The sequence below is a fragment of the Cervus canadensis genome, chromosome 25, assembly GCF_019320065.1.
Source record: "Cervus canadensis isolate Bull #8, Minnesota chromosome 25, ASM1932006v1, whole genome shotgun sequence".
NCBI lineage: Eukaryota > Metazoa > Chordata > Mammalia > Artiodactyla > Cervidae > Cervus > Cervus canadensis.
The window spans coordinates 42,171,540-42,199,315 of NC_057410.1; the positions used below are offsets into that span (position 1 = coordinate 42,171,540).

At 36.1% G+C, this 27,776-nt stretch overlaps 1 protein-coding gene across 2 annotated transcripts in view; it reads right to left on the reverse strand.

Moving 5' to 3' along the window:
• The window catches only part of TMTC2 (transmembrane O-mannosyltransferase targeting cadherins 2), a 389,698-nt gene that overhangs the window by 139,135 nt on the left and 222,787 nt on the right, over nt 1–27,776 (reverse strand). For both annotated transcript variants that reach the window (XM_043447075.1, XM_043447076.1), the window contains one exon: nt 27,591–27,705. In XM_043447075.1, coding sequence (XP_043303010.1) covers nt 27,591–27,705 — 115 coding nt within the window. The remainder of the gene's footprint in view (nt 1–27,590; nt 27,706–27,776) is intronic.

Below are 27,776 nucleotides of genomic sequence, written 5' to 3' on the forward strand. Positions count from 1 at the left end.
TCTAATATTCTCCAGATTTTGTGTAATGTGAACTTGAATTGATGCTCAATTCAAAGGACTCAAACTGCCATTTTGTCAGTTCAGGATGAATCTGGGTCAGTTGAAGCACTGTAACAATGAAGCTTCTGTTCCTGCTGCTTTCCACATTCCTTATTTTACTGAAGATTGGACAGTGGGATAGAAGTCCTTCACATCATATAAGTCGTGATAGAAAGAGCTAAACTTACTTGGCACTTATAATGTTATAGATAATACTTTACATTTACATTTACATATATTAGTTCAATTATTACTCATCAATAATCTAGTGAGACAGGATATTATACTAGCCCCATTTTACAGATGATGGACTTGGAGTAGGAAAAATTTAGCAACATACTGAAGGACACACCACTAGCAAGAAGTGTCCCACAATTCAAGCCCAGCTGTCAGATTATAGAGGAGGATCTGTATCTTAATAGAGCATTCATAGCAAAGGCTTTCCCACAGCTGTTTAAAATAGATGACCCAGTGTGTTTACATGCTGATCATGTCAATAGAGTCTTTAAGTTTCTATGTAGTACATTAAAAACAACAATACATTTTAATATACCATCAAACCAGAATCTAGTAAGAAATAGTTTTACTCAAATGAAGTTGCTTAACAATTAAGGAAACTGGCCCATGCTATTCATTAATGTAAACTTAAAGTATCTTTTGGGTGAGAGATTGAAAAAATGTTGCTGATCTCTAGTAAGTAGTGGCATACACCTTCATGTGAAGATGGATATATTATAGTGTATTTTAATAGGTTGAAATATATTACTTCTCATATTTTCCCCCAAATGACTTATCTTTCAGGACCACAGTCACTGGAATAAAGCAGTCAGTGAAGAATACAAATTGGGGAAACAGAAAGAATAAATACTTGTTACAGTTGAAGGAAGAAAATACAACTGGATGTACAAAGTACTATTTACTCTAATACTTAGACTAAAGACCACTTTACTTAAGGGAAAAAAACAACAAAATGCCCTGTCTTAAATTGTTTCAGCATTTTGTTAACCTGATTTTGATCATGTTCTAGGAATTACCATTGAGTGTGGAGACTTTCTTTTTCCTGTGAAAGTTTTGCCCATCATTACCCTAGTCTCCCCCAACAACTCCGTCCTGGTCTAAATATCCTTTTCTTAACAATCACAAGACTCTAGACATTTGCTAAATGAATACCAGTCAAATCCATGGTAACAGTGGATTGGACATAGTTAAAAACAAACAGTGAGTATCAATAGGCATACGACCTCTGGCTGATTCTACATATTGACAGAGACAGAAGGGGAACACTTTTTTTTTTTTTTTAGCATAGTGCTTCTCACTCAGGGATGACTGTCACCCAGGGGACATTGGGCACCATCTGGAAATGTGTATGTCTGTCACAACTGGTGGATGCTATTTGCATCTCGTGGATAGAGGTCAGGTATGCCATTAAAAATGTAAACATGTTAGAAGACACAAGACAGTCACCACAAAGCAAAGACATCTCTGGCCCAAATGTCAACAGTGCTCAGGTTAAGAAACTGCATTTAGTATTTCATATGTACTAACTACAATGCATTTCTTTAGAATATAGGGTCCTCCCGTCTTTGATAATCACATACATGAACTATATAAAGAACATAGATTGTAAAAAGGCAAAATATAGGGAATAAATTATTTTCTCAATAAAAACTTCATCATCATCTCTACTGACTTGTCATTTAGAAATACAGAAGAATATATTTTCTCATTTTCTAAAGCATGCCATTCCCTACCACTGTCAGTACAGTCAAACAAAATGTCAGTGGCTCTTGGTATTAATTGAAAGTTGCCCTCAATATAGAACTGTCAAAAACATAGAAATCTTCAAGTAAAGCTACATTTTGCCTCAGGTTCAAACAAAGGTCTTTAAAATGGTTGAAATCTGACGTGTTCAAAGTTGGTATTAATAAAGCACATTAGCAGAAGAAAAGTATACTTTTCAAGAATATGTATTGCATTGAGTGAAGCGGACACTTACACAAACCATGGGTGAACAGGATGTGGGTTACATAGTGTCATGAACTGTTAAGACCAGGGAAATACTAAAAAATAGTAAAATAGAAAATTCTATAGAGCTGGGAATACCAGGTCACCTTATCTGCATCCTGACAAACCTGTATGCGAGTCAAGAAGCAACAGTTAGAAACGGTGACAGAACAATGGACTGGTTCAAAATTGGGAAAGGAGTACGATAAGGCCGTGTATTGTCACCCGGCTCATTTAAATTACATGCAGAGTATATAATGTGAGATGCCAGGCTGCATGAATCACAAGCTAGAATCAAAAATGCCGGGAGAAATATCAACAACCTCAGATATACAGAAGATTCCATTCTAATGGCAGAAAGTAAAGAGGAACTAAAGAGCCTCTTGATGAGGGTGAAAGAGGAGAGTAAAAAAGCTGGCTTAAAACTCAACATTCAAAAAACCAAGATCTTGGCATCTGGTTCCATTACTTCATGGCAAGTAAATGGGGAATTAGTGGAAACAGTGACAGACTTTATTTTCTTGGGCTCCAAAATCACTGTGGATAGTGACTGCAGCTACAAAATTAAAAGATGCTTGCTCCTTGAAAGAAAAGCTATGACAAACCTAGACAGCATATTAAAAAGCAGAGACACCACTTAGCTGACAAAGATCCATCTAGTCAAAGCTATTTTTTTTCCAGTAGTCATGTACACCTGTGAGAGTTGGACCATAAAGAAGGTTGAGCACAAAAGAACTGATGCTTTCAAATTGTAGTGTTAGTGAAGACTCTTGAGAGTCCCTTGAACTGCAAGATCAAGCCAGTCAATCGTAAAGGAAATCAACCCTGAATATGCATTGGAAGGATTGATGCTGAAGCTGAAACTCAAATACTTTGGCCACTGATGCAAATAACCAACTCATTGGAAAAGACTCTGATGCTTGGAAAGATTAAGGACAGGAGAAGAGGATGACAGGATGAGATGACTGGATGGCATCACCAATTCAATGGATGTGAGTTTAAGCAAACTCCTGGAGACAGTGAAGGACATGGAAACCTGGAGTGCTGCAGTCCATGGGCTTGCAAACAGTTGGAGACAACTTAGTGAATGAAAAACAACAACAAAGAACAGCAGCTTTCTTTTTTTCAGTTTCATTACAACATAATTTATGGCACACCTACAACATACTAAATATTGAGAAGAAGATTACCAAACACAGATCAATATTTTTTGAATGAGCTATTTCATGGTGAAGCCATATGAACAAACACTCACAATACAGTGTAAATGAAATGTAAAGTATTCTGGAAACCCACAAAAGGGATACCTTTCCATGATGACAGCCCAGATAAAATATCTACAGAAAGCAAGTGTGCAGGGAATGGAGTTCCAGACAGACCAAGCCCACTATGCTTACAAAAACCAGAGTTACAGAGGGCAGCATTTTCATCTACCAGTAGCAGTAATGGCAAGTTTCATGGAAATTAAATGACTATCTATGTAGGGAACTTTCTGGAAACTGAAAAATAAGGCAATTTAAAATTTAGATCATATTAAAAATATTTCAGTAATAAGTTGTTTGCTACTCCCTGGGCAAGAATTCTTAGTCATCAAAATAAAGTAGATAGCTTACGTGGAACACTGCTCAATGCTATGTGGCAGCCTAGATGGGAGGGGAGTTTGAGGGAGAATGGATAAATGTATATATATGGCTAAGGCCCTTCTTTTTTCCTCTGAAACTACCACAACATTGTTAGTCAGCTATATCCCAATACAAACTAAAAAGTAAAAAAAAGATAAGAAGCCAAAAAATAAACATATACAGCAGATAGCTTAATGTTTATAGCAATGGTTGACAAAATAATTTATAATCCCTAAGGTCCAATTACTAACAAAAACATCATGTTCATCTTCAATTGAGCCTTTTCTTCTGAATTTTATTTTATTTTATTATACTTTAACACATGTAGGTACTTTGTAACTAAGATTTCTTTCCTCAGATATAGACACATATGTTTCGGATGTTCAACATTTTCCTAAGGTATGCATGCCTTTGAAATTTCCCAACTGAAGTTAATTAGGATTGGCTTGGCATCATAGTCAAACTTTGCATTAATCCAAATTACCTAGTCAAATTTCCTAATTTAGCTAATGACTCAAAGAATGAGATTTTATATAATTTAATTGTGAAATAATATTAGAGTTGCATTTCTTCTGTTATTTCAAGATTAACGCCTAGTTTTAGGCATGTTCATAATAAGATATTTGGAAAAATAAATTGGTAATCTCTATTAACAGACAGAAGTGATAATTAATAGCCTGTTAAACTCATAACACACAAATGCCCCCAAATCTTGCTTGATAAAATAGATATCAGGCAAAAGTCTCAAGTGACTATCCCAGCAGTAAATGGAGTGAAACTCAAAAGTCCTTTTTAAAAACAGAAGCTGTAAATAAAGTAAGTTACTATAGCTTGAATTAACTGCAGTAATGCCAAGGTTTACAATGATACAAGAGTTTAGAAATTAAGCACCTAGTATGCACAAGCCACTAAATATATACAAAGAATCAGAATCAATTGGTGCAGTAGCCTTGGTCATGTGACTGAACTCTGTCCAGTGAAGTAAAAGCTCAGTGGCCTGAGCACCTCTAGGAAAAGTTCTTAAAGAGGAGGGAGCATGTTCGGCCTTATCCTTCCTCTGTCTTGTTAAGAACAGGTGGAGGCCCTGTTCTGAGGACAGTAGACAGGAAACTGAAGGGAGTCCAGAAAACTGAGCTCTTTATGAAAATTTCCTACAACCATAAGACTGTACACCTCTGGACTTCTCTGAACAGAAAATACAATTTTAGGTAGTTTAAGCTAATGTTATCTGGGATTTCTTATCACTAACTTTCTTATCAGTTCTCTACTGATAAAAGAAGCACATGTATTGTTTCATTTATGGTTTCTTTTTTTTAACTATCTATAAAATATTTAATATGTAGTATGGCTCTCATAGAAAATTTTAAGGAAAACTTACTTTAATTATATTTGAATGAATACAAAGTATGGGTTGTGTGGTTTTGAGTGATAACAAGATGAGGCAACTGCCAAGTATGAAATTTGCAATTAAAATATTCAATTAAACTTAAATAACTCAAGAGCATAATAGGTGCATGAAATAGGAACTCTTAAATTAAATGCCCAGACATCAGAGTGGTCAGAGTTATCACTCTTTGCCCAAACGAGTAATGCATTAGTAGCATTTTTTATATAAAAACATTTTAATTAATCCTCTCAATCCTCAAATAACTAAAAAGAAGGAAACTCATAGGAATTATCAAGTGAAACGAAAATAGGTAGAATTTTCTTCTCAGAGGATTCAGTGAGATATAAGTGACTGAATCTGGGTTCCATGGGAGATTTCAGAGACAAAGTTATATAATTTTTTGGTCTCACATGGCATGTCTATGGCTTTCAGGTCACCCTAGGATAACAAACTTTTTATTGAGGATGAAGCAAAAGATCTCTCTCTACTCACATTTTTTTTCCCTCAAAAAAACGCAAATTTCCTTCTCTCCTTTTCTTTCTTTTCTAAATTAAACCATTTCAATATAATAGGTAAAAATAACCTTTTTACAAAGAGAATTTTGGATAGAAAAGTACCAAGAGAGAAAGGGAATATAAAAAGTTATTTTTACTTAAAACATACAATTTCAATTTATTAGAATAATAATATGTGTGCTACAAAAAGCACAATTTAATTGGATATTTATTTTAAACTATTGTTATTATACATGATTATTATATACTATATGTACTCTGAGCAAAATCAAAAGATGTCACTTCTTGAAAAGGTTAAATTCCACTAAACAGGGTAATGAGCACGTCGTTACCCTGCTCTGTATTCTTATTACATGAAGAAGAATGGAAATGGAGATGGAGAAAAAGACAACATCCACGTGACATGAACTAGACAGATGCGCACACATAATTCTATCACATACCTCCCACAGCTGAACCCTGGTTCCCTGGACATCACTTCCAAGTGTCACAGAACTGCCAAGCAATCCAGTGTCAGTGAATACAGTTAAGCCTCCTCTCTGGTATCTTTCTTTTGACACAGACCTATTTATTTGTTCTAAATTTGATTTTATATAAACTTTGCCAACTGAATAAAGTATAATAATGACATCCTATTTCATAATTACTTTTTATTCTAATCTAACCTATCAAATATGGGGCAGTAAGCATCCACAAAAAAATTGTTTTTATTTTTCCAATGTATTACTAAAACCCCATCAATTAATAATAGGAAAATGAACAAGTTGTAGCTTTTATATTTTTTATGTTAAAATTAAGATTTTGCCTATGGTCTAAAGAAAGAGAAATGTAGTCTCACTATAGTAACATGTCTGGAAAAAAGATGAAGACTCAGTTAAATGGAGCATTCATTACAAAGATACTTCTGATTTAAAACTTGGACTATAACAGCTAGTTAAGCATTTACTCACATAAGTCCATTTCTATTCTGTAACAGGTCCTGAACAAAATGCTTCACAATTATTGTCTTATGTAATTCTCTTAATAAACCTATAAGGGTATAATCCCCATTTTACAAATAAGGAACCACCAAATCAGAATCGTTACTCAAATCCACTTAGTTAATTATTGTTGGATATGGGATTCGCAGACTATATTGTATATTAATATATGCATAATTCATTTTATACCTGTCTTCTGAATACATAATTAAGGCTACATTTTCCTCTACCTGTCATACAATAATAATAGGTGTGAATATACTTTCCTAGTTAAAAAAAAAACAATACTTAATAGGAAGTAAGAAAGAGAATTAAGCTGGATGGCTTTATGATAGTGTTTTCCATATTATTTCTTTTCATACTTAAAATTAGCAACTTAAACTATTATTACTCATTTCACTTTAGAGATGTGAAAACATCAGAGAGAAAAGTTAAATAGCTTGCCCATTGTAATATAATCACAAAGCCTCAAGATGAGACTTAAGTTCAAAACCGCCAGGCTTCAAATCACTGTCTTTCCATGACCCCACAGTGGTAGTCTGGAAATACATACCTGTTCTTAGTTTAAACATTAATAATTGCCCTCTCTCTCCTGCTCATATACCCAGTGCTTTTTTTATTTTCTATACCAACAAATTTCTCTTCTCTCTTTCTGTATTTGTACATGCCAACCCTAATATATAATAAACATCTCAGACTTGCTTCAAAGGTGGATAAACTACAGCCTCCAATACCAAATCAACTTCACCAAGAAGTGCATTGTAACCAATACACTTGTGATAGTTAATTTCATGTGTCAATTTCACTGAATCACAGGGAGCTCAGAAATCTGGTTAAACATTTTTTTTTAATGTTTATTTCTTTGGCTATGTCAGGTCTTAACTGTAATATGTGGGATCTAGTTCCGTGACCAGGGATGGAACCCAGGCCTGCTACAATGGGAGCGTTGAGTCTTAGTCATAGGGTCACCAGGGAAGTCCCTAAACATTATTTCTGAGTGCATCTGTGAGGATGTTTCAGTAAGATCAGCAATGTATCCAGCAGATAAAGTAAAGCAGACTGCCTTTTCCATTGTGGGTGGGCATTATTTAATCTGTTGAAGGTCTGAGTTAGAACCAAAAAGAGAAGGGGAAGATTTCTCCCTCTCTGCCTGGGCTGGGACAGGGATCTGCCCTGAGCACTCCTGGTGCTCAGGCTCACAGACTCGAACTAGAATTTACACCAGGCTCTCTCAAGGTCTTTCAACCACACCACCAACCTTCCTGGGTCTCCAGCTTACAGAGGGCAGATTGTGGGACTTCAACCCCTATAACTGCATGTGTCAAGCCTTACAATACATCTCTTTACTGTAGTACGCACACGATCAGTTCTGTTTCTCTGCAGACTCTGATCAATGTAACTTATTCTTGGGCTTAAGACCCATTCCTTTCAATGCAAATGCTTACCAGTGAGTATAAGCAATATCCTCCACAAAAGCAGAGCTGTGTACAGTTAGAAATGGGATAAAACCAACAGCTAACAAACTTTTTAACTTCCACTATTATACAATGACATCACGTTTCCAGGCACTGCATTTAATCCTTACAACACCAGGTGATATCAGAACCTCATTTTGCAGATGAAGAATAAGAATTGAGCAATTTGATCCAAGCACAAGACCAATAAATGGGCAATTTGAATCCAAATCTGTTTAATGCCAAAACCCTGCCCTTAGTATTTCACAAATCTGCCTCCATGATGCAAAGGCGAGTGTTCAACTTTTTAAAAAACAAAACTTTTCCCTCTTTTCTACTCCTCTTCTCCCCACAAAAACCAATACTATTCAAATAGGTCTATTTTCTGGGATCATAGTCAAATCTCTTTCAAATATTCCCTCATGCTCTTAAGAGAATTTTGTGATTTAAAACAAGCAAAATTAAGAATTAAAAAAACACACCTAACACAAATTAAAAGAGGTAACTACCAAGGATGGAACTTTAACCTATATACAGACTGGCTTTTATTCTCTGCTATTTACAGGGGCTATGCAACATGGATGAGTAATTATAATGTCATTTTTTAAAGGAGAGACATTTATCAATTGGACAGTGCCCAATCACTGCTTAGGAACCCCAAGCTGGAATATACATACACGCCAAAGCCTGTCCTACTCAGTAAAAGTTGAGGTAATGAGACTCTTGATTTGTTCATTCATTCATTCAAAACAGAGTTTGAAAGGGCCATTATAGAAATTTTAATGACTGGAAGGGAAGAGGGATCATTCAAAAAGCAGTAACAAAGTTGTTTACAGGGTACGATGATGCAGTCTGATGCACGGTGGAAGTCCAAAACAAGGAAATCTAACTTAAACTAGTTTGCTAAGACACCGGGGGAAAAAAAAATAATGAACATTCGTGAATTCCACAGGAATCAACACACTCAAAAAAATATTACTAAAAAAGAAAACAATCAGGCTCTGATTCCATCATAGACATGGTTATAATGTGGGATAGAGATGCTCCCACAGGCACACAGAGATTTAGTACAATGTACTCACTTTAAACATAAATGTTCAATGAAGTGGGTGTTTTCTTTGCCCCTCAACAGCAGGGCTCTAACAAAAGTCTGCTGTTGAAGCAATAAATTATGAAAGGGGAAAAGGTATCATGTATCTCACAGACCAGCAGGAATTGGTGTTAGGTCAGAGCAGCAGTTTCTAACTTAAGAATAAGCAAGAGGAGTTCCAAAAATCAAAGTTTTAGCCTATCTCTTTTGGCCTGGAATACATTTTACAACCTTGAAACAATTCACTTAGGGGCTTATCCTGAAGTACTTGAGGAATTAAAACAAAACACCGTTTATAACAATGTTCCTAAAACTAACCTTTCAGGTTTACTTTTGGTGATGAAAAGACATATTCCTTCACTCAACTCAAAGGTCAAGAGAGCAAGGATCTGTTTGTGGCAAGAGTCATTGTTTACAGGTTCTAGCAATGGGAGCTAGAGGCAAATTAGTGGCTGAAGACACGGAAAAAGAACTGGCGGGGAAGCATAAGATTTGAGTGGAATGATGGAAGGTTGGGGACTGAGGAGTTCAATGAAGAGAAAATGGGTGAATACTTTCAGCACCACTTGCTTTTTATTCTCCTGTCTTTTCTGTGTACTCCACCCTCATATTTTATAAAGGTACTGGCCCTGCCCAGAGAAACTTCTCATCTCTGAATGCTTCCCATTACTTTTTTTTTAGAGAAGAGTCTAGAAATTGGCTATCTTGCTCATCTTTCTTTGATATCAGTTGTTGCTTATAATTACAGTTTCACTCTCTTCTCCAATCCTAAGTTTCAGGAGACTGAGTACTCATTTTACATCCCAGGTTTGCTTTGACTCCAAAATCTGATCTTTGAAGATTTAGAGAACTTCCTGAGAATTTTTACATCAATTAGGCAAAGATACAGGGGATACACACACACACAATCATTAAAAGAAATAAATCGAAGACAATCCATAGAATCTAAATGGCATTAAAAACTGGACTACCTTTAGATTTCAGGGTAGCTCAGATGAATCCCCTAACCTGAAATTTCTATTCTTTAACAAAGTGCTTGGCTGTCGTTTTCCCCTGGAGATGAGATGTGGTTTCACTGACCAGGCTGGATCTGGGTCTTCTTCTCTAGATGACTGGTGGGTATTTCTTCACTCTATTCTCTGTATTATCAGAACAGCAAGATGGGAACACGCCTCCCTCTTGCCTTTCACCCAACCCCCTATCTAGTCACTTCCACAAATAAGGGTGCCTGGGGAAAGTCAATGTAGGGGCACTGTAATTGAAAGCAATGGAGGAGTAAAGAAAAAGGGCATCTTTTGGCACTCATTCTTCCTCTACAAAGGTAGACAGGGATCAAGGAAGAAAGAAAAAGCAGGGAGGCAAGGCCCTAAAGTAATCCGTGACACACCCTTCACACACAAAGAGTTTAAGAAAAATGAATGTACCTAAATCATGGGCAGCGCATATAAATATACATCCAACACATATTTATCAAGCTTGTGCTATAAGCTAACCACTATACCAGGCACTTAGGCTACATATAAACTCTGTCTTCAGGGAGATTACATAAAGCTTACATATACAAAATGAAATAACAGTTGTACTCATTTAAATACCACTATATACAGCTAAATAGGAATTTATAAAATTCACTAGAAGGTGATAAATGTTAAAAAAAAAAAAAAAAGAATTAAGTAAAGGAGAACAGGAGTGTGAGAGCAGTGCAGGGGCTACAGTTTAAATAGGGCAGCTGGGGAGCCTCATGCAATTCTTTGGAGCAAAAAATTGAAAGAAGTGAGTGATATGAGATATAATTTAGCCACAATAATAATTTAGTACACTATTTATATGAATAGCATGCAAGACAAAAATAAGCAGCAGATGACAAGATATTAATTTTTAAAATTCATCATCTTAATATCCAGATGGTCTCCCTCAAAACTTCAATTATACTTTAAGAAATTTCTCCAACATATGAAGCAACTTCTCCCAAAATGAAGGCAAAATTAGTTAAGTTTTGTGTAAGAGAAAAAAATAAAATGGAAGACAAGATTACTGTATGTCCTGGTGTGTCTAGGAAATAATTCTTAAGCCACAGTAATTGTAAATCTGCAGAGGACTGACTGGAATCACACAAATAACAAATTCATTTCTGTTCATTTTTCTACAAGAGTAGAGGAAGACATTTTTTTTCCCCGTGATGTAAAACCTCCTTCTGAGAAAATTAAAATTAATTTATCTGAAATCCTGCTGCCTATCAGCCAGCACTGTCCACATGAATATAATTTTAGGAGCTACAACAACAAAACTGCTTCTGGCCATTTGAACAACTTTCAATCAGTTTTAAAGTTAAACCAAACACGAGGCACTAAAACACAGGATGCAATTATGAATCTCTTAATAAACCTCTTTTATAGGCTTTCCAATACATGTCTTCAAATGCACCTACAGTGCTCTGCATAAACAGTGATTATAAAATTAAAGGCCGTTTTAATGAGATTTCAGAAAAATGTCTTTCATCATTTTTCCAACATGGAAAATAGTTTAACTCTCTCTGCACAGTTAATTTTGAATGAATATTTCTACATGCAAAAGCGTGACCCATACTGTGCCATTTTAAAACTATATTCGTAATAGAAAACCTATAATACAAACAAGCAGAAGAAGGATTTAATCTCCTCCTTTCTGTTGCCAGACTCCTATTTTTAAAAAGATTCTGATTTCTCTCAATTTTACTTTAGGTTGCAACGGGGAGGGCAACATGTAACAGTTCCAGCAAGCAATCCTAGACATCAATACCACAATGTGCAGTATCCATCACTATAATGAAATGAGTGTAAAACAATAAGTGGTTTAATTCAGTCCTGTCCAAAAGCACTTGTTAGTACCAAGGAGGTGTCAAGGTCTCCACTACGTGCTAGAAACAAAGACATAAATAAATTATATCCCCAGCTCCTAAGGAGTTCCTAGTGTGGATTTCAATTCTTTGGTCATTGTGTCCATGCATTTTGTAGGAAAAAAATTATTCTCCAGGATATCCTGTTGCTTTTTGAAAACAAAATGTTATCCTCTACTACATTCAGAAATGCATAATATTTCCCAGTTTCTAGCCCCATGATTAATGTCAATATTTTTCCCCCACAGGGACACACAATTCTCATAGAAATACTTCTCTACAGCACATGATCTTTGGCCATTTTCTCCCTTCTTGCTTTCCTATATATCAGCTTCAATGGCATCAAACACCCTAGGTTTCTCTCTTTTTCTTTGAGCACACTTTATGGTTCCACTTTCAATACCACGCTCCTTTAATATTGGTATTACCCAGGATTCCATTCATGGTCCTTCTTTCCTTTATCCATATATATACATACATTACACACACACACACACCCTCCACAATTATTTACATTTAGTTTCAACTCACACACTTTTATAATTACTCCTAAATCTACATCCTCTACCTCAGGATGCTCTCATGAGTAGTAGAAACACATTCTAGCTGCCTAGTGGATGCCCAACAGTCATCTGAAACTTACACAGTCAATTCTGTACAATTTTCCTCCTAAATGAACTTGTTCGTTTGTCTTTCTAGTTTGACTCCTCTTGTCTTTCTCTTTACTATTCTTTGTTTTGCTCCAAGCTGAGCTAAGTCTTTGCCTTTTCATAATAATACATGTACCTCTTGCTTAGAAGAGACGTTGCTTTATTAACATATTTTTAAATCCAAACTTCAAGCTACTCGAGGACAGAAACTATACTCTGTCAATTTATTCTCACCATCCAACATCTATCACTCTGAGGACTCTAATATTCATTGAATGAATGATTGAAACCTTATTTCCAATAAACAAATTGCAAAAGTGTTCATGCCTATTTGCTGTTGCTGTTCAGTCGCTTAGTGAAAGTTGCTCAGTCGCGTCCGACTGTTTGCGATCCCGTGGACTATACAGTCCCTGGAATTCTCCAGGCCAGAATACTGGAGTAGGTAGACTTTCTATTCTCCAGGGGATCTTCCCAAGCCAGGGGTCGAACCCAGGTTTCCCACATTGCAACTGGATTCTTTACCAGCTGAGCCACAAGGGAAGCCCAAGAATACTGGAGTGGGTAGGCTATCCCTTCTCCAGGGGATCTTCCTGACCGAGGAATCAAACCAGGGTCCCCTGCATTGCAGGTGGATTCTTTACCAACTGAGCTCTCAGGGAAGCCCTTTAGTCACTAAGCCACGTTCAACTCTTTGCAACCCCGTGGACTGCAGCACAGCAAGCTTCCCTGTCCTTCACCATCTCCCTGAGTTTGCTCAAACTCATGCCCATTGAGTCAGTGATGCCATCCAACCATCTCATCCTGTCACCCCCTTCTTCTCATGCTCTCAATCCTTCCCAACATCAGGGTCTTTTCCAAAGAGTCAGTTCTTCACATCAGGTGACCAAATGGAGCTTCGGCTTCAGCATCAGTAATTCCATTGAATATTCAAGGTTGATTTTCTTTAGAATTGGCTAGTTTGATCTCCTTGCTGTCCAAAGGACGCTTAAGCATCTTCTCCAGCATTGCAGTTCAAAAGCATCAATTCTTCAGTGCTCAGCCTTCTTTATGGTCCAGCTCTCATATCCATACATGACCACTGAAAAACTCACAGCTTTGACTAGAAGGACCTTTGTCGGCAAAGTGATGTCTCTGCTCTTTAATACACTGTCTAGGTTTGTGATAGCTTTTCTTCCAAAGAGTAAGCATCTTTTAATTCCGTGACCGCCGTCACCGTCTACAGTGATTTTGGAGCCCTAGAAAATAAAATCTGTCACTGTTTCCATTTTTTCCCCATTTATTTGCCATGAAGTGAAGGGACCAGGCACCATCATCTTCATTTTTTGAATGCTGAGTTTTAAGCCAGCTTTTCACTCTCTTCTTTCACCTTCATCAGGATGTTCTTTAGTTCCTCTAGGCTTTCCTGATAGTTCGGTTGGTAAAGAATCCTCCTGCAAAGCAGGAGACCCTGATTTGATTCCTGGGTTGGGAAGATTCCCGGGAGAAGGGGAAATTTACCCACTCCATTATTCTTGGGCTTAGCTGGTAAAGAGTCCGCCTGCAATGTGGGAGACCTTGGTTTGATCCCTGGGTTGGGAAGATCCCCTGCAGAAGGGAAAGGCTACCCACTCCAGTATTCTGGCCTGGAGAATTCCATGGACTGTATAGTCCATGGGGTCGCAAAGAGTGGGACACAACTAAGCAACTTTCACTTTTCCTTTCTTCCATTGAAGTGGTTCATGTCTATAAACATTCTCAAAATATCTGTATTAATCAAACTTTATAATTGGTCAGTATATCTCATAAATGTGTGAAAATTAGTGATGTTTGATATAGGTATTACAAGCACTGGGGATTTTAGAGTGGCAAGAAAACAGATTTTACTTTGAAAGCTAAACTGTAAAATCAAGCCACAATGATTCAGAGAAATGGTATTCAAAAATGAACTGTGGGGAAAAAAATAAGATGGCTCTGAAGTTAGCAGGTATGAAGTGATAACCTGTTTAATTGTATTAACACAAAAACTGAATACAATACAAAACTCTGCGTGTAAGAAAGTTAGTGTGACTTAGAAAAAAGATCTGTAAGTGGGGATTTACAGAGGTAAATGCCAATAGCACTTATTCCAGCGCTTTCCAAGGAAGGAGGAACTTCAGTCAAGAGGTTTCATAGCATCAAGCTGTCCTGGACTAATATCATTATAATTCATCTAATATTCTTTTGCCTGATACTGTTATATACTGAAAGTTTTCAACACTTGGATAGATATGCTTACCAAATAAACTAATGATTCCCATGATGATTTGACTGGACTCTGAATGGGGCTTCCCTGGTGGCTCAGATGGTAAAGAATCTGCCTGCAATATGGGAGACCTGTGTTCAATCCCTGGGTGAGGAATATACCCTGGAGAAGGGAATGGCTACCCACTCCAGTATTCTTGCCTGGAGAATTCCGTGGACAGAGGAGCCTAGGGGGCTACAGTTCATGGGGTCTCAAAGAGTCGGACATGACTGAGCGACTGAGTCTTTCTAGTTCCTGTGACAATACAGTGGGGGAAATCCCCCCAAAACACTACTTCTACAGGATAACCCTGTCAATCTTCTGTGTGTTTTTATTACACAAGTAGGTTTCTCTGGGACTGATCACCCCAGGCAACTAAGTACCCTAGGCACCTAACTTGATGGCTTCTCCCTGCAAACCACTTGCAAAAACTCACTAGATACTTTGAAAGCTGTAAAATGAGCTTTCATGTTACCTATATTTTGTACTTTGAATAATCACAGATGATGTTTTACACTCTAAAACCTGCAATGAAAAATTTTTCATTGTGCGTCTTTTGTAATCAATCTGTATGTACTATAATTTAGCTTCTCCATTAAATTATTTCTGACTTCTTCTTTATCATCCTACAGACATCCAGGTCATCATATATTAATTCTCTTGTGTTAATCTATCCTGGCATCTTGACAAGACAGAAGACTTGGACAAATTTCTTGAATGTGGTATATAGCATTTTACATTCTACAGCATATAGTGTAGCATCCAAATCTCTAGTGGATAATTTAATGCTAAAATATACTCAAGAATTTACATGCACAAATGCATATAAATGGTTGATGAAATCATCAAGCATGGTTAATTTGCCCTAATTTCAAATAATTACTAATTTTTACTTTTGAAAATATTTTCAATAAAGGCTACACTTATATCCTTAGTTGAGCCACTTTTTCTGTAGAGATGGTTAATGTTATAGGAAGTCTACAAATTAGAATTGAAAATTAGCGAAAGATATATTTAAACAATGTATTTCTATAAATAAAAATCAGTTGTATAGCCACTTACACATCTCAAGTAGGATTTTAAACAGATTATTTTTCGATTTTAGGAACCATGAAACATCATCACAGTTTTAATAAATCAGAACACAAGTAAATACTTTATTATTTACTATTTGAGTTTTTCTGATTAACAAAGATACCAGAATTTGTTGTGCTGAAACATCCCTTGGCTGGTTATCCAATTATATAACATAATTATTTTCTCTTATCAATTCTAAAAAAAGTTTTTTTTTTCAATATGTTTGTCATAAAGAAAATATTTTGGGTTTGGTAGGAGAAAGGAAATGAAAAGTCAGATCTTGACCTCAGATGATATATTCCAGAATCTTTATCCCACCTCAGTATGTATACAATAACCATGTTACCCTTGAGGTAATTTTACTACTCTTACATTTTCTGGGCATGGCTTTTTCATAGGTATACATAATGGAAAAAATAGTGGAATAAATCAATACGAAGAGTCAAATGGGAACATGACTAGTAACATGAAAAGAAGGGAATTGACTGGATGTACTTGGCAAAACTGAGACTGTTCTCAGCAAACTTGCATTTTGTTCGTTTATTTTCACTCACTGAATTCACTAATCAACTCATTTAATAGTTTATTATTAACTCATTAATTAATCAATATATACAGAGTTTAAATCATTCATTAGATTCTTAGTCACCATGGATTAGTGCACAATTTAAAGCTCATGTGCTTGGTACGGTGCTTGGTACTGGGGATGGAATGGTACCTAAACATCCCCTGGCCTTACAGAGATTGCACTGTAACTAACAAGAACATGGTATCATGTATGTAAATACGCATGTGTGCATGGTAAGTTGCTTCAGTCATATCCGATTCTTTGCGACCCTATGGACTGTAGTCTGCTAGGCTTCTCTGTCCACAAGATTCTCTGGGTAAGAATATTTGAATGGGCTGCCACTTCCTCCTCCAGGCGATCTTTTTGCATTGGCAGGTGGGTTCTTAACCAGTAGCGCCACCTAGGAAGCCCAATATGTAAATATGATCCATACTAAAAAGAAACAAGTATTAGTTGCTATGGTAACATCTGGGACCAACTATCCATATTCCAATTCTGGTAATAAGAAAGGTATCAAGAAATCTTCCCAGAGAAGTATACAGGTATGTTAAAGTATGAGGCCAGGCAAAAAGGATGGGGAGTAGGGTATAAAGAGGTCGTAAGAGGAGAAAACAGAGAATGTTGTAGGCAAAACAAATAGTATGTGCAAAGGCCTCCCAGCAAATAAGAATATAACATTTGGGAAAAATCCAAGAAAGAACTTTCAACTGAAACCCCGACATATGATAAAGTAACAACAAAATTTGGACTCTTATCTTTAGAAAAAAGTAAAATCTAAATAATCAGAACAACTAGTTTAAACTGTAATGAGTGGGAATAAAAGAATCTAATTTACATTAGCAGAAATCCTTTTTTGAAAAAAAATAGAATAAATCATCAACAAACATGTGAGACTGTCCCAAACCTAATACTTTAAATATGGGAAATTTAAAATTTGAAATAAATGCAGAAATACATTTACATGGAAGGGATACTTCAAGAGTAGAACAATGTCAGTTTATCTCCCTTGAATATATAGTCACTGAAAAATCAACTAAAAGCCCAAATGGACTTCTAATCCAATTTAGCAAGGCTATGATAAGTTCATATTAAAAATAAAACACAGAGGAATAATCAAGAAGTGCTTGAAAATAAATAACGAGAATGGGAAACTTACCCTTTAAAATATAAAATATATCAGAAGTTATATTAAATAAAACAATTTGTTCTTGGTGTAGGTTATCAAAAGACCACAAACAAAAGACCACAATAAAGCCCATAACAACAACCCTTTGTTTACATATAATTCAGCCTAGGTGAGAAGCAGTCAATAAATTATTATGGGGACATTATGTTTCATTTTGGGGGTAAAATCACCTTAATACAGGGTAGACTAAGTAGCTGAAGAAAAAAAATTCTAAAAACATTAAAAAAAATGGACAATAGCTTTTTAAAATATTAGCCAACGACTGGTCTTCATAGAGACAAAATGCAGAGGCTTTAAAGGAAAGGGTCTATGGATTTTATATATAAATATATATATATATATATATAGACTCAAGTTATGTACAATAGATTATCATAAGAAAATTAAAAATACAAGCAAAAACTAGGAGAAAATACCTGCAGAACAAACGTTTGTGTTATACATGTAAGTGCAGCAGAGGGGCCTATTTTTACCTTAAACCTCACAAATCAACAAGAAAAACATCTCAGTAAAGAATTAGGTAAAATGGCTGAGAATTAGGTATGCCTGAGGCCCTTCGCTATTCACCTTAAAGTATCACAACATTTTTAATCAGCTATACCCCAATACAAAATGTTTTTGGTGTTAAAAAAAAGAACTGGGTAAGAAACCTGAATAATTAATTTCCAGAAAAACTGCTAACAGCTAATAAACAAAACAAACTCCACTGGTAATTAGGGAAATGAAGAATCAAGCAACACAGTCTTGAAACCATCCTACTGGACATTTATTAATGATGTCTATGTAGCAGACCCAATTGAAACAATATAATCAGAGGTAGTAATGAAAATTATGACACATCTGTACATATACCCAGGAGTAAAAAATCACTGGTGATGCACATATGCAGGGGAAAAGTTAAAATCATGCTTGTATAACTACAGGTTATAATTACATATAGAAAAAGTAAAAAGATATGTACCAGAGGAGGGGATAAGATGTGTAAGGAATGCAATGATAACTTTTATATTTTACTCAGATTTTTCAGTACTGTTTCAGTGTTCTACAACAATATTGCATTCAAGTACAAATGAAGTGGTAAAAATGACCAATTAAAACAAAATGAAAGTATAAAGTATTAGGTCTTGTTCTTGCCATGTGAACAAGTAGGTGGCTAGCTGCAAGCTGTTTCACCTTCTTCCAGGAATCACTAAAGAGCCCGATGATTCATGTATCCAGAGCTCTGATGACTCCAAGCCAATGGAATATGACCAAAGTCTCTCAGTCCCTTTCATCTGATATTAGACATGGCAAGCACTTCCTGGCATTCCTGTTTGATAGCCTCTCCTGAATTCTCTGTTTTGCGAGACCTGTCGATTTGCCTGGTATCCTCTGAGCACCTCCCTCCATTCCTTACATACACATATCCATGGAAATTGGCAGGAAACCTTGTCCTGAACTCTAGCCATTTGGCCAAGTGTTATGTCCCCCACCCTCATTTCTACAGATCTCACTTTCATAGGCTTTTCATGCCTTATTTTCAATGAGGATTCAAGGAATGAGACCCCAGTTCAATTCCTGGCTCAGGAAGGTCCCCTGGAGAAGGGATAGATAGGCTACCCACTCCAGTATTCTTGGGCTTCCCTAGTCATTCAGCTGGTAAAGAATCCGCCAGCAATGTGGGAGACCTGGGTTGAATCCCTGAATTGGGAAGATCCCCTGGAGAAGGGAAGGGCTACCCACTCCAGTATTCTGGCCTGGAGAATCCCATGGACTATAGTCTGTGAGGTCGCAGAGACATGACTGAGCAACTTTCACTTTTTCACTTTACTTCCCCCCTCATTTCTACAGATCTCACTTTCATAGCCTTCTCATGCCTTATTTTCAATGAGGATTCAAGGAATGGCTCAATCCCATTATCAGGTAGTCTCACCACTTCCATTTTGTAATCTCTTATCTTTCTAACTTCTCTGCTGCTGCTGCTGCTAAGTCGCTTCAGTCATGTTCAACTCTGTGCGACCCCATAAATGGCAACCCACCAGGCTCCCCCGTCTCTGGGATTCTCCAGGCAAGAACACTGGAGTGGGTTGCCATTTCCTTCTCCAATGCAGGAAAGTGAAAAGTGAAAGTGAAGTCACTCAGTGGTGTCTGACTCTTAGTGACCCCATGGACTGCAGCCTACCAGGCTCCTCCATCCAGGGGATTTGCCAGGCAAGAGAACTCGAGTGGCTTGCCATTGCCTTCTCCATTCTAACCTCTCAAGGGTCCTCAAAACCTGACCCTGAAAAACAAACAAATCTCTCAGTAGAACTGTATCTATGGTGACAACTCTGCACCCCACATTTCCCTCATTGCTCTACCCTCCTAAATTAATTCCTCTGAAGACAGAGATCTCAGCATCATGAGACATATAAACGTGTTCTATGTAAATTTCTAGATTTGTTAAGGAATCTTTCCCTTAACCCCTCTCACCCATTAAAACCTCACGTGCTTGGCATTGTGCTTGACACTGGGGACAGAATCTGTCACTCTGCCTCAAAATAAAGCTCCCAATAGGCAGCTATTGTGGGCTGAATTATGTCTCTCCTAAAAAAGATGTGTTGAAGCTGTAACTTTCAATACCTTATTTGGAAAAAGGGTCACTGCAAATGTGATGTGATAACAAGAGTAAGCCCCTAATCTGACTGGTATCCTTGTAAGTGGATGCAAAGACAAAGTTACACAGGGAGATCGTCATGTGAGGACAAAGGCAGAGATTGGAGTCCTGCAGCTGTGAGCCAAGGAATTCCAAAGAATCCCAGCAAACCACAGGAAAGAGCGAAAGGAGGATTTCCCTAAAGGTTTCAGAGGGACCATGCCCTGTGGACACCTTCACTTTGAACTGCTAGCCTCTAGGACTGGGCCACAATAAACTTCTATTATTTTAAACCACTTATTTTGCAATACTTCATTGTGGCAGCCCTGGGAAACTAATACAAGAACCAACCCTAACATAAATGTATTTGTTTCTGAAACTTTAAGAAAATACAATTCTAGACATCTTATTCAAGAAGGCTCTTGTTGTCCAGAATTGCTCAATGAAAATGATCAAAACAATCATTCAAACAATCACAAATGTGGCTATCTAATATCCTTTGCTAACCTTATCACTTCTAGTGATAAATGTAATCTCCTCTGCTCTGATATGAATTTCATAAATCATTTATAAAATCAAAAAATACAGTTAGAACTTCTATAGATATGGAGAGATATAATGACCAACAAGAAACTGCCACTACCTCAAGAAGCTGAATTTGAATTGTAATGACCATTGTATTTCAATATAAAATATGGTATTTCTATAACTTTAGACAGATAATCATTATGTTGCAGAAATATTTATTTACTCCTAGTTTATGTCTTGTTCACTGAGGCAGATGTTGATCAAAAGCTTTCCTAGCACTTCTAGAGATGATAATAATTTTTTGCCTCTTCTGACTTTTTAAATTTAAAGAGCATAGCAATTGAATTGCGGTATTGAATACTCCACCATAAATCGTAGAATAAATCTCATTTGAAAGTGGTGTTGTTATCTTTAATATGCTACTGCATCTACTATATTAATTTTAAGGTATGTTTACATGTATATTGTACTGATGTGCTCAGTCATAGCCGACTCTTTGAGACCCCATGGACTGTGGCCCAGCAGGCTCCTCCGTCCATGGAATTTTCCAGGCAAGAATACTGGAGTAGGTTGCCATTTACATGTATATTCATAAGTCTAAGTGGCCTGTTGTGATTCTGTTATTTGTTCTTGCTAGTTTGCTTTCTGAGTTTCATTGTCATTATTCTCTTCTGCTTTTTGGTTTTCAATTTCATCAGACTTTTTACTATCCATTTTATCTAGCTTCACAAAAATAACAGAAGTATAACTAGTGCAACAAATACTATTTGATTAAAGATTTGATAGAACTCACTCATGAAATGCCTTAACTTGATTCCTTGGGGGAGAAAATTCTTCAATGTGATTTTCACATTTTTCCAAGGTTTTGATTCAGATTGTCTACTTCTTCTTGGGCTAATGTTAATTATTTGTATTTCTCAGAACAGTGCCCATATTACTAAGATTTTAATACCCATAACTAACACTGTTATTTTAAGCTTCCATATGTCTGAATGCAGGCCCATTCTCATTCTCGATATTGTATACTTGAGATGTTGTACTTTGTCCATGATCTTTGCCATAAATTGTTGATCCTTTAATAGAATAAGCTCTTATACTTATTCATTACTTCCCATTGTTTCTCCATATTCTACTTTATTAGCATTTTCTATTTTTAGTTCTCTTAAATTTATTAGTTTATTGTATTACTCCTTTCCTAGCTTTTCAGATTAGATGAGTACTTACATTTTTATAGAACAAAAATGAAAGCTAATTTATGGTGGCAAAATCTCTATTATCCACAGAAATAATCCCCTCTGTTATGTAAGATAATCAAGAATTGATTAAACCACATTAAATTTATTATCTGCATTCTGAAATCTGGTGCCTAATGAAATATTCAGTGTTCTATTGAATTCCCTGTTTAGGTAGCAATTGGAACAGACTGACTGGGATAAATCTATAACAATGAAAGAACACTGAGTATTTTTCAGATGAGAAATCAATTATATTTCTGATGGCAGTGAGCAGTGTAGTTAAAAGGTTGAAAGTCGGCTGTGTATTTATAAGATTTGACAGTGAAAATCACTGGGCAATGGTCCATCTGACTTATCCCTGAAAATTTATTACACCTGAAAAGATAAATGAGTATCATAAGGCAGATCTGTTAAACTGGCCTTCAAACAATGCAGTTGTGGGAACAATTGAATTTTAATAAATTTGACAATATGAATAAAAGACTAAATACAGGCTATGCAATAAATGTAATACATCTATTGCTATTAACAGTAGAATTGTTAGAAGTAGGCAAAATGGTTAACAGGGTCAAAAGGTACAAATGCGAGTTATAAGATAAGTAAGACCTGGAGATACAAGGAACACATGGCAAAGTGACTAGTTAATAACATTATATCATATATTTTTAAAAGCTGCTAACAGAGAGATGCTAAATAAAAGTTCTCATCACAAGAAAAAAAATTTGTAACAGTGTATGGTGACAGATGTTAACTCAATTTCCTATAGTGGTCATTTTGCAATATAAATAAATATTGAATCATTGTACATCTGAAACTAATAAAATCATACATGTCAATTATACCTCAACACAAAAAGGTACAACTAAGTACTGTTTTAAATTTCACATTATAAAAAAAATAAAAAAATAAATAAATTTCACATTATATGACTATAATCTGTAACATGGATTGAAGTGGTATCAGAATGTGATCATGTTTAGGCAATTAAAAACAGTTTCCACAGTACTTTCTCAAAGGCAACTCTTAGCTCAGACATACAAACCCATGATGTTTTTAACAAAATAGTACAGCCTGAGTTTAATAAACTAAGGAACTATCATAAAAAAAATTAACTTATATTTTTGTTAGATATAATTCCAAGTATTTTATTTCTACATGAAAGGTGATTTGAATTAACTATTTTCCTGAATTTGAAAGCTGTATACTGAGATTTTTTTCCCCTCAAAATCTTGATTTATTTCTGCCAGCTTGGGCAGAAACACTATTGTTGCAGCCTTATAGCGTCAGAACATCTTAAATTCAAATACTGGCTCCTATACTGTGTGTGTGATCTTACACAAATTATCTGAGTTTCATTTTCCTTTTTGTGTAGATATCAAGTGAAGATAAACTGTCATAACATACATAAGCAACTAACATGAGTGGTTAGGACATAAATGTAATTCAAGTAACTGTTCCCCCCAAAAAATTTAAAATTATTCCATCATGAGAGTTGCACTATAAAGAAAACTGAATGCTGAGGAATGGATGGTTTTGAACTGTGGCATTGGAGAAGACTCCTGAGAGTCCCGTGGACTGCAAGGAAATCCAACCAGTCCATCCTAAAGGAAATCAGTCCTGAATATTCATTGGAAGGACTGATGCTGAAGCTGAAACTCCAATACTTTGGCCACCTGATGCAAAGAACTGACTCATTTGAAAAGACCTTGATGCTGGGAAAGATTGAAGGTGGGAGAAAGGGACGACAGAGGATGAGATGGTTGGATGGCATCACCAACTCAGTGAGTTTGGGTAAACTACGGGAGGCCTGGCATGCTGCAGTCCATGGGGGTTGCAGAGTCGGATACCACTGAGCAACTGAACTGAACTGATAGCTATACTTATGCATTGCTTGGATATAACTTGGTATTAATTAATCTTGTATAAAAGAAGTCCTCAAAGTTTTAAAATCTTTTAATGCAATGCTTCCTAAACTTCAGATATAACCATTTATCATTAGTACTATTTCTTACTTAATAGTTTTCCAAATCATTCTTTTTTTCTCTTTTCCCTCCTAGAACAGTATTTGGTTGTGCTAGTTATATTCTTAAAATATAAACATAAAACTATCGGAATTAATTTAAAGACTATGTCTGGCTTCTTAGAATCACCCTGAGTCTGGTCAGTGGCGGCAACCCTGTCTTTAGGAATTTTATTTTGAAGTTACAAAATGAAGTATGTTTCCAGGTTATATTCCAAATAAAAATTTCCAGCAACACGATTTTTTCTATAATTTACAAAGCACATAGATTTATGAACATTGAATATGTTTTTTTAAAAAATCTAGGTTACTTATTTAAGGCAAAGTAGAGGACCTAATAGGAGCTTGTGATTCTCAACAGCTTTTACGGCTCAGTGATGGAGAATCTCAGTGGTAGAGAATCTGCCTTGCAAGGCAAGAGACACAGGTTTGGTTCCTCGTCTGGGAGAATCCCACATATCTCAGAGCAACTAGGCCTGTGCACCACAACTATTGAGCCTGTGCTCTAGAGTCCAGAAGCCACAACTACGGAAGCTCGTGAGACCTAGAGCCCACGCTCCCCAACAAGAGAAGCACCACAAGGAAAAGCCCTCGCACTGCAACTGGAGAGTAGCCCTCACTCGCCTCAACTACAGAAAAGCCTACAGCAGTGAAGACCCAGCACAGACAAAAATAAACAAATAAAACTATAAAATTCATTGATAAATATGAGCATTTCAGGTTAACTACTATAATAGCTGCATTAGTTTCAGGTTTTGGTCATAAAGCATCTTTAAGAGACTTAACTGATAATATGAAATGGGATTAACATCTGCTGCTACCACAAAGGAATGTTATTGGGCTAAAGTGAGCAAAGTAAACTCCTTTACTTTCAGAATTTGCAATAGAACGAGGAACAATTTCTGTAGAGAAAGTCATGTGATATAGCATATATATCTTAAAATATGTTTATTTGTCAAATAGTCCTTAATTGTCCCTGAGAAAACCTTGTTTTTTTTAATACATAAATAAACAGAAAAAAAAGATTGCTCCTAGGTATATTTGATACCAGGAATATTTATGATATATCGGTTGCAAAATATTTATTGATGTATTTTATTACTATTAAAAATCATTGAAGGATTCACCTATTTTGAAACCACAATTATGTAGCAGAATTCTGGGAACCACATGGGTTATATAACGCAATACAACAAAAATCATTGCTACCTTTTCTTGTGGAATTGCCTGTTCATTTAAGCTAACAGTTAAGTGTAGTTAAAGAAACTTGCCATATTAGAAACATTACTTTGACACTATTTATGACATATCCCATTTCCTACAAAGGGTGAGGTGGGGGACCCAATCTTGTTAACAACCACTTCTCCAGCAGGAATTTTCCTTAAGGTTTAGGGAGGTTTATCTATTTGTTTTCACAGTTTATATATGTATCCACAGAGGGAGCTATAAAATGCAGTTTTAAAATTATATCTAAAGTGTATTCATCTAATTGAGTAAATTTCTCAAAGAATAAGTGTGGGTAGACATTTTCTTTTTCTTTCAAACCCTGCCCAACAAATATCACCAAAAGATAGTTAACTGTTTAACCAATGGCTGCAGATGAGACAAACAAGTTCAGAGACGAGATGCTAGTTGTTCAGCTTTCTTCCCCCCTCCTCGAAAATGTATAGAAAATAGGCCCAAGAAGCAAAGTGGCCATATGTGACCCAAACTGCAAGGCAAAAGGTCCCTCTGACAATATTATTTTCAGAGGCAATAAGTAAATAAACATTTGTATAACTTTATTAAACTGATAAGGTTCTTCTTTATTAAATAATAAACTATGAATCAATAATATATCATCACATTATTTAGATGAAGAAGACATGGGGGGCACTTTGCTGGAGAATGTAGATACATCCATTCAAGAAAAGAAAAAGATGTTATCTCAAATTATTTCAGGGAAATGATGGTTTTATATATACACACATATACATATATTATATATATGATGAAGTATAAAACAGCAGAGATCTCATAAATATCAAGGGCTGTATAACTGGAGAGGGAGCGCTCCACTTGAAGGCACAAGTTAAAAAGAGAAAATTGAGCACTGCAGGTCAACACAAAATACATATTGATCTCATTTAGACTACAGGCCAAAAGACTGAGCCCCCAGGTTTAAAGTCTAGAAGGGAAAAGCCAAGCTAGATGTAAAAACAGGAAGTTAACCTGAGCTCAGCTTGTCTGTTTTCCCTTAAAAAATATTGATTTTGGTTTGGTTTTTTTTTTCCTGAAATTTTTAAAAAATATATGTGCTTTGAGGTTTAGCCATTTTAAAAATGAAGTTGAAAAATTAGTTTAATACTATGGATACTGCATTGCAGTCATTAAACACAAGCCGTAGACACCTTATGATGCCTGTTCCCTTTCTACAGGGAACTGGTCCTCCGCCCTTCTATTCCAATCCTGGAGGCACTGCCAATGGAGGTCTGTTTCAGTTAAGAAAGAATGCATGACTCTAGGGAGGTTAGTCAGAACCTTCTTCAGGATTAATAGACACACCAAGACAACTCCTTCAGAGCCCGAGAACACTCTATATGCACAGTGGTGTAGGAGTCATCTCATTAACATAGACAGAGTCCCAGAAAAAGCAGTGAACCCTGAGGAAACCAAAAATACAAAATAGAGACAAATACTCAAAACATAATAAAGCACCTCGATCTATTTGTGCCTTCATCTAGTCAACCCCAGGAATTTTTCAATTATGGGGGCTAATAAATTCTCTTTTGTGTTTAAGCAAGTTTAGACTAAGATTCTATTACTTATAAAAAGGTATCAAATACAAGAGACAGAAGAGGATTTCAGTTTAACTTGCATTTATCCACTTACATCTAACTGCACCTCCTGGGCTTTTCCATTCAAAGAACAGAAGAGCATTTTCCCCCAGGGATTTTTCTAACCTAACATACACAAGCATTCCAAATTATCCCATTACCCCAACCTAATCATCACTACCTTTGGAGGACAGGGTGGAAAAAGAAAAATATTATCTTATCTGGTAACTTCCCAGTTTCGGTGCATGTTCTATACATACTTTGACACCAGCAATTCTTTAACAGAAGATAAAATCTACCACTAAAAAAATCAAGATATCAAGTATATAGAGCATCATGCACAGCAGTCTTATTTTATGAACCCAAGTACCAAGGTACAAACTTTAAAAAAAAAAAACTAAAAGTATTTAAACCAATTTTTGTATGTTATATGGCATACTACTTAAAAATTTCAGCCATATTATGTCAATACACAGGAATATCAATGATGTGACCCAAAACAAAGAGTTGTAATACAAATACCATCCATTTGCTAGCCTCAGAAGCATGATTCATGACAAGACTTTCAGAATATTAGCTATCATCATATCCATTTCCAGAAGTGAAAGCGATAGCACCGCCCATTACATGTTTCAAAGATAACAAACCAGGGAAGGCAACGCATACTCACAAATTATAAAGCATGTCAGCCATGTTGCTTCGGTAATACAAAGCATTTCTATAGGCGCTTTCAGCTTCAGAAATTTTGCTCTGACTCTTGAGAACATTTCCAAGGTTACCCCACGCTGCCAAAAAAAGAAAGAAGTATTCAGACTAGTGTCATTCTGATTATATATGATATACTATCAGGCCGTCA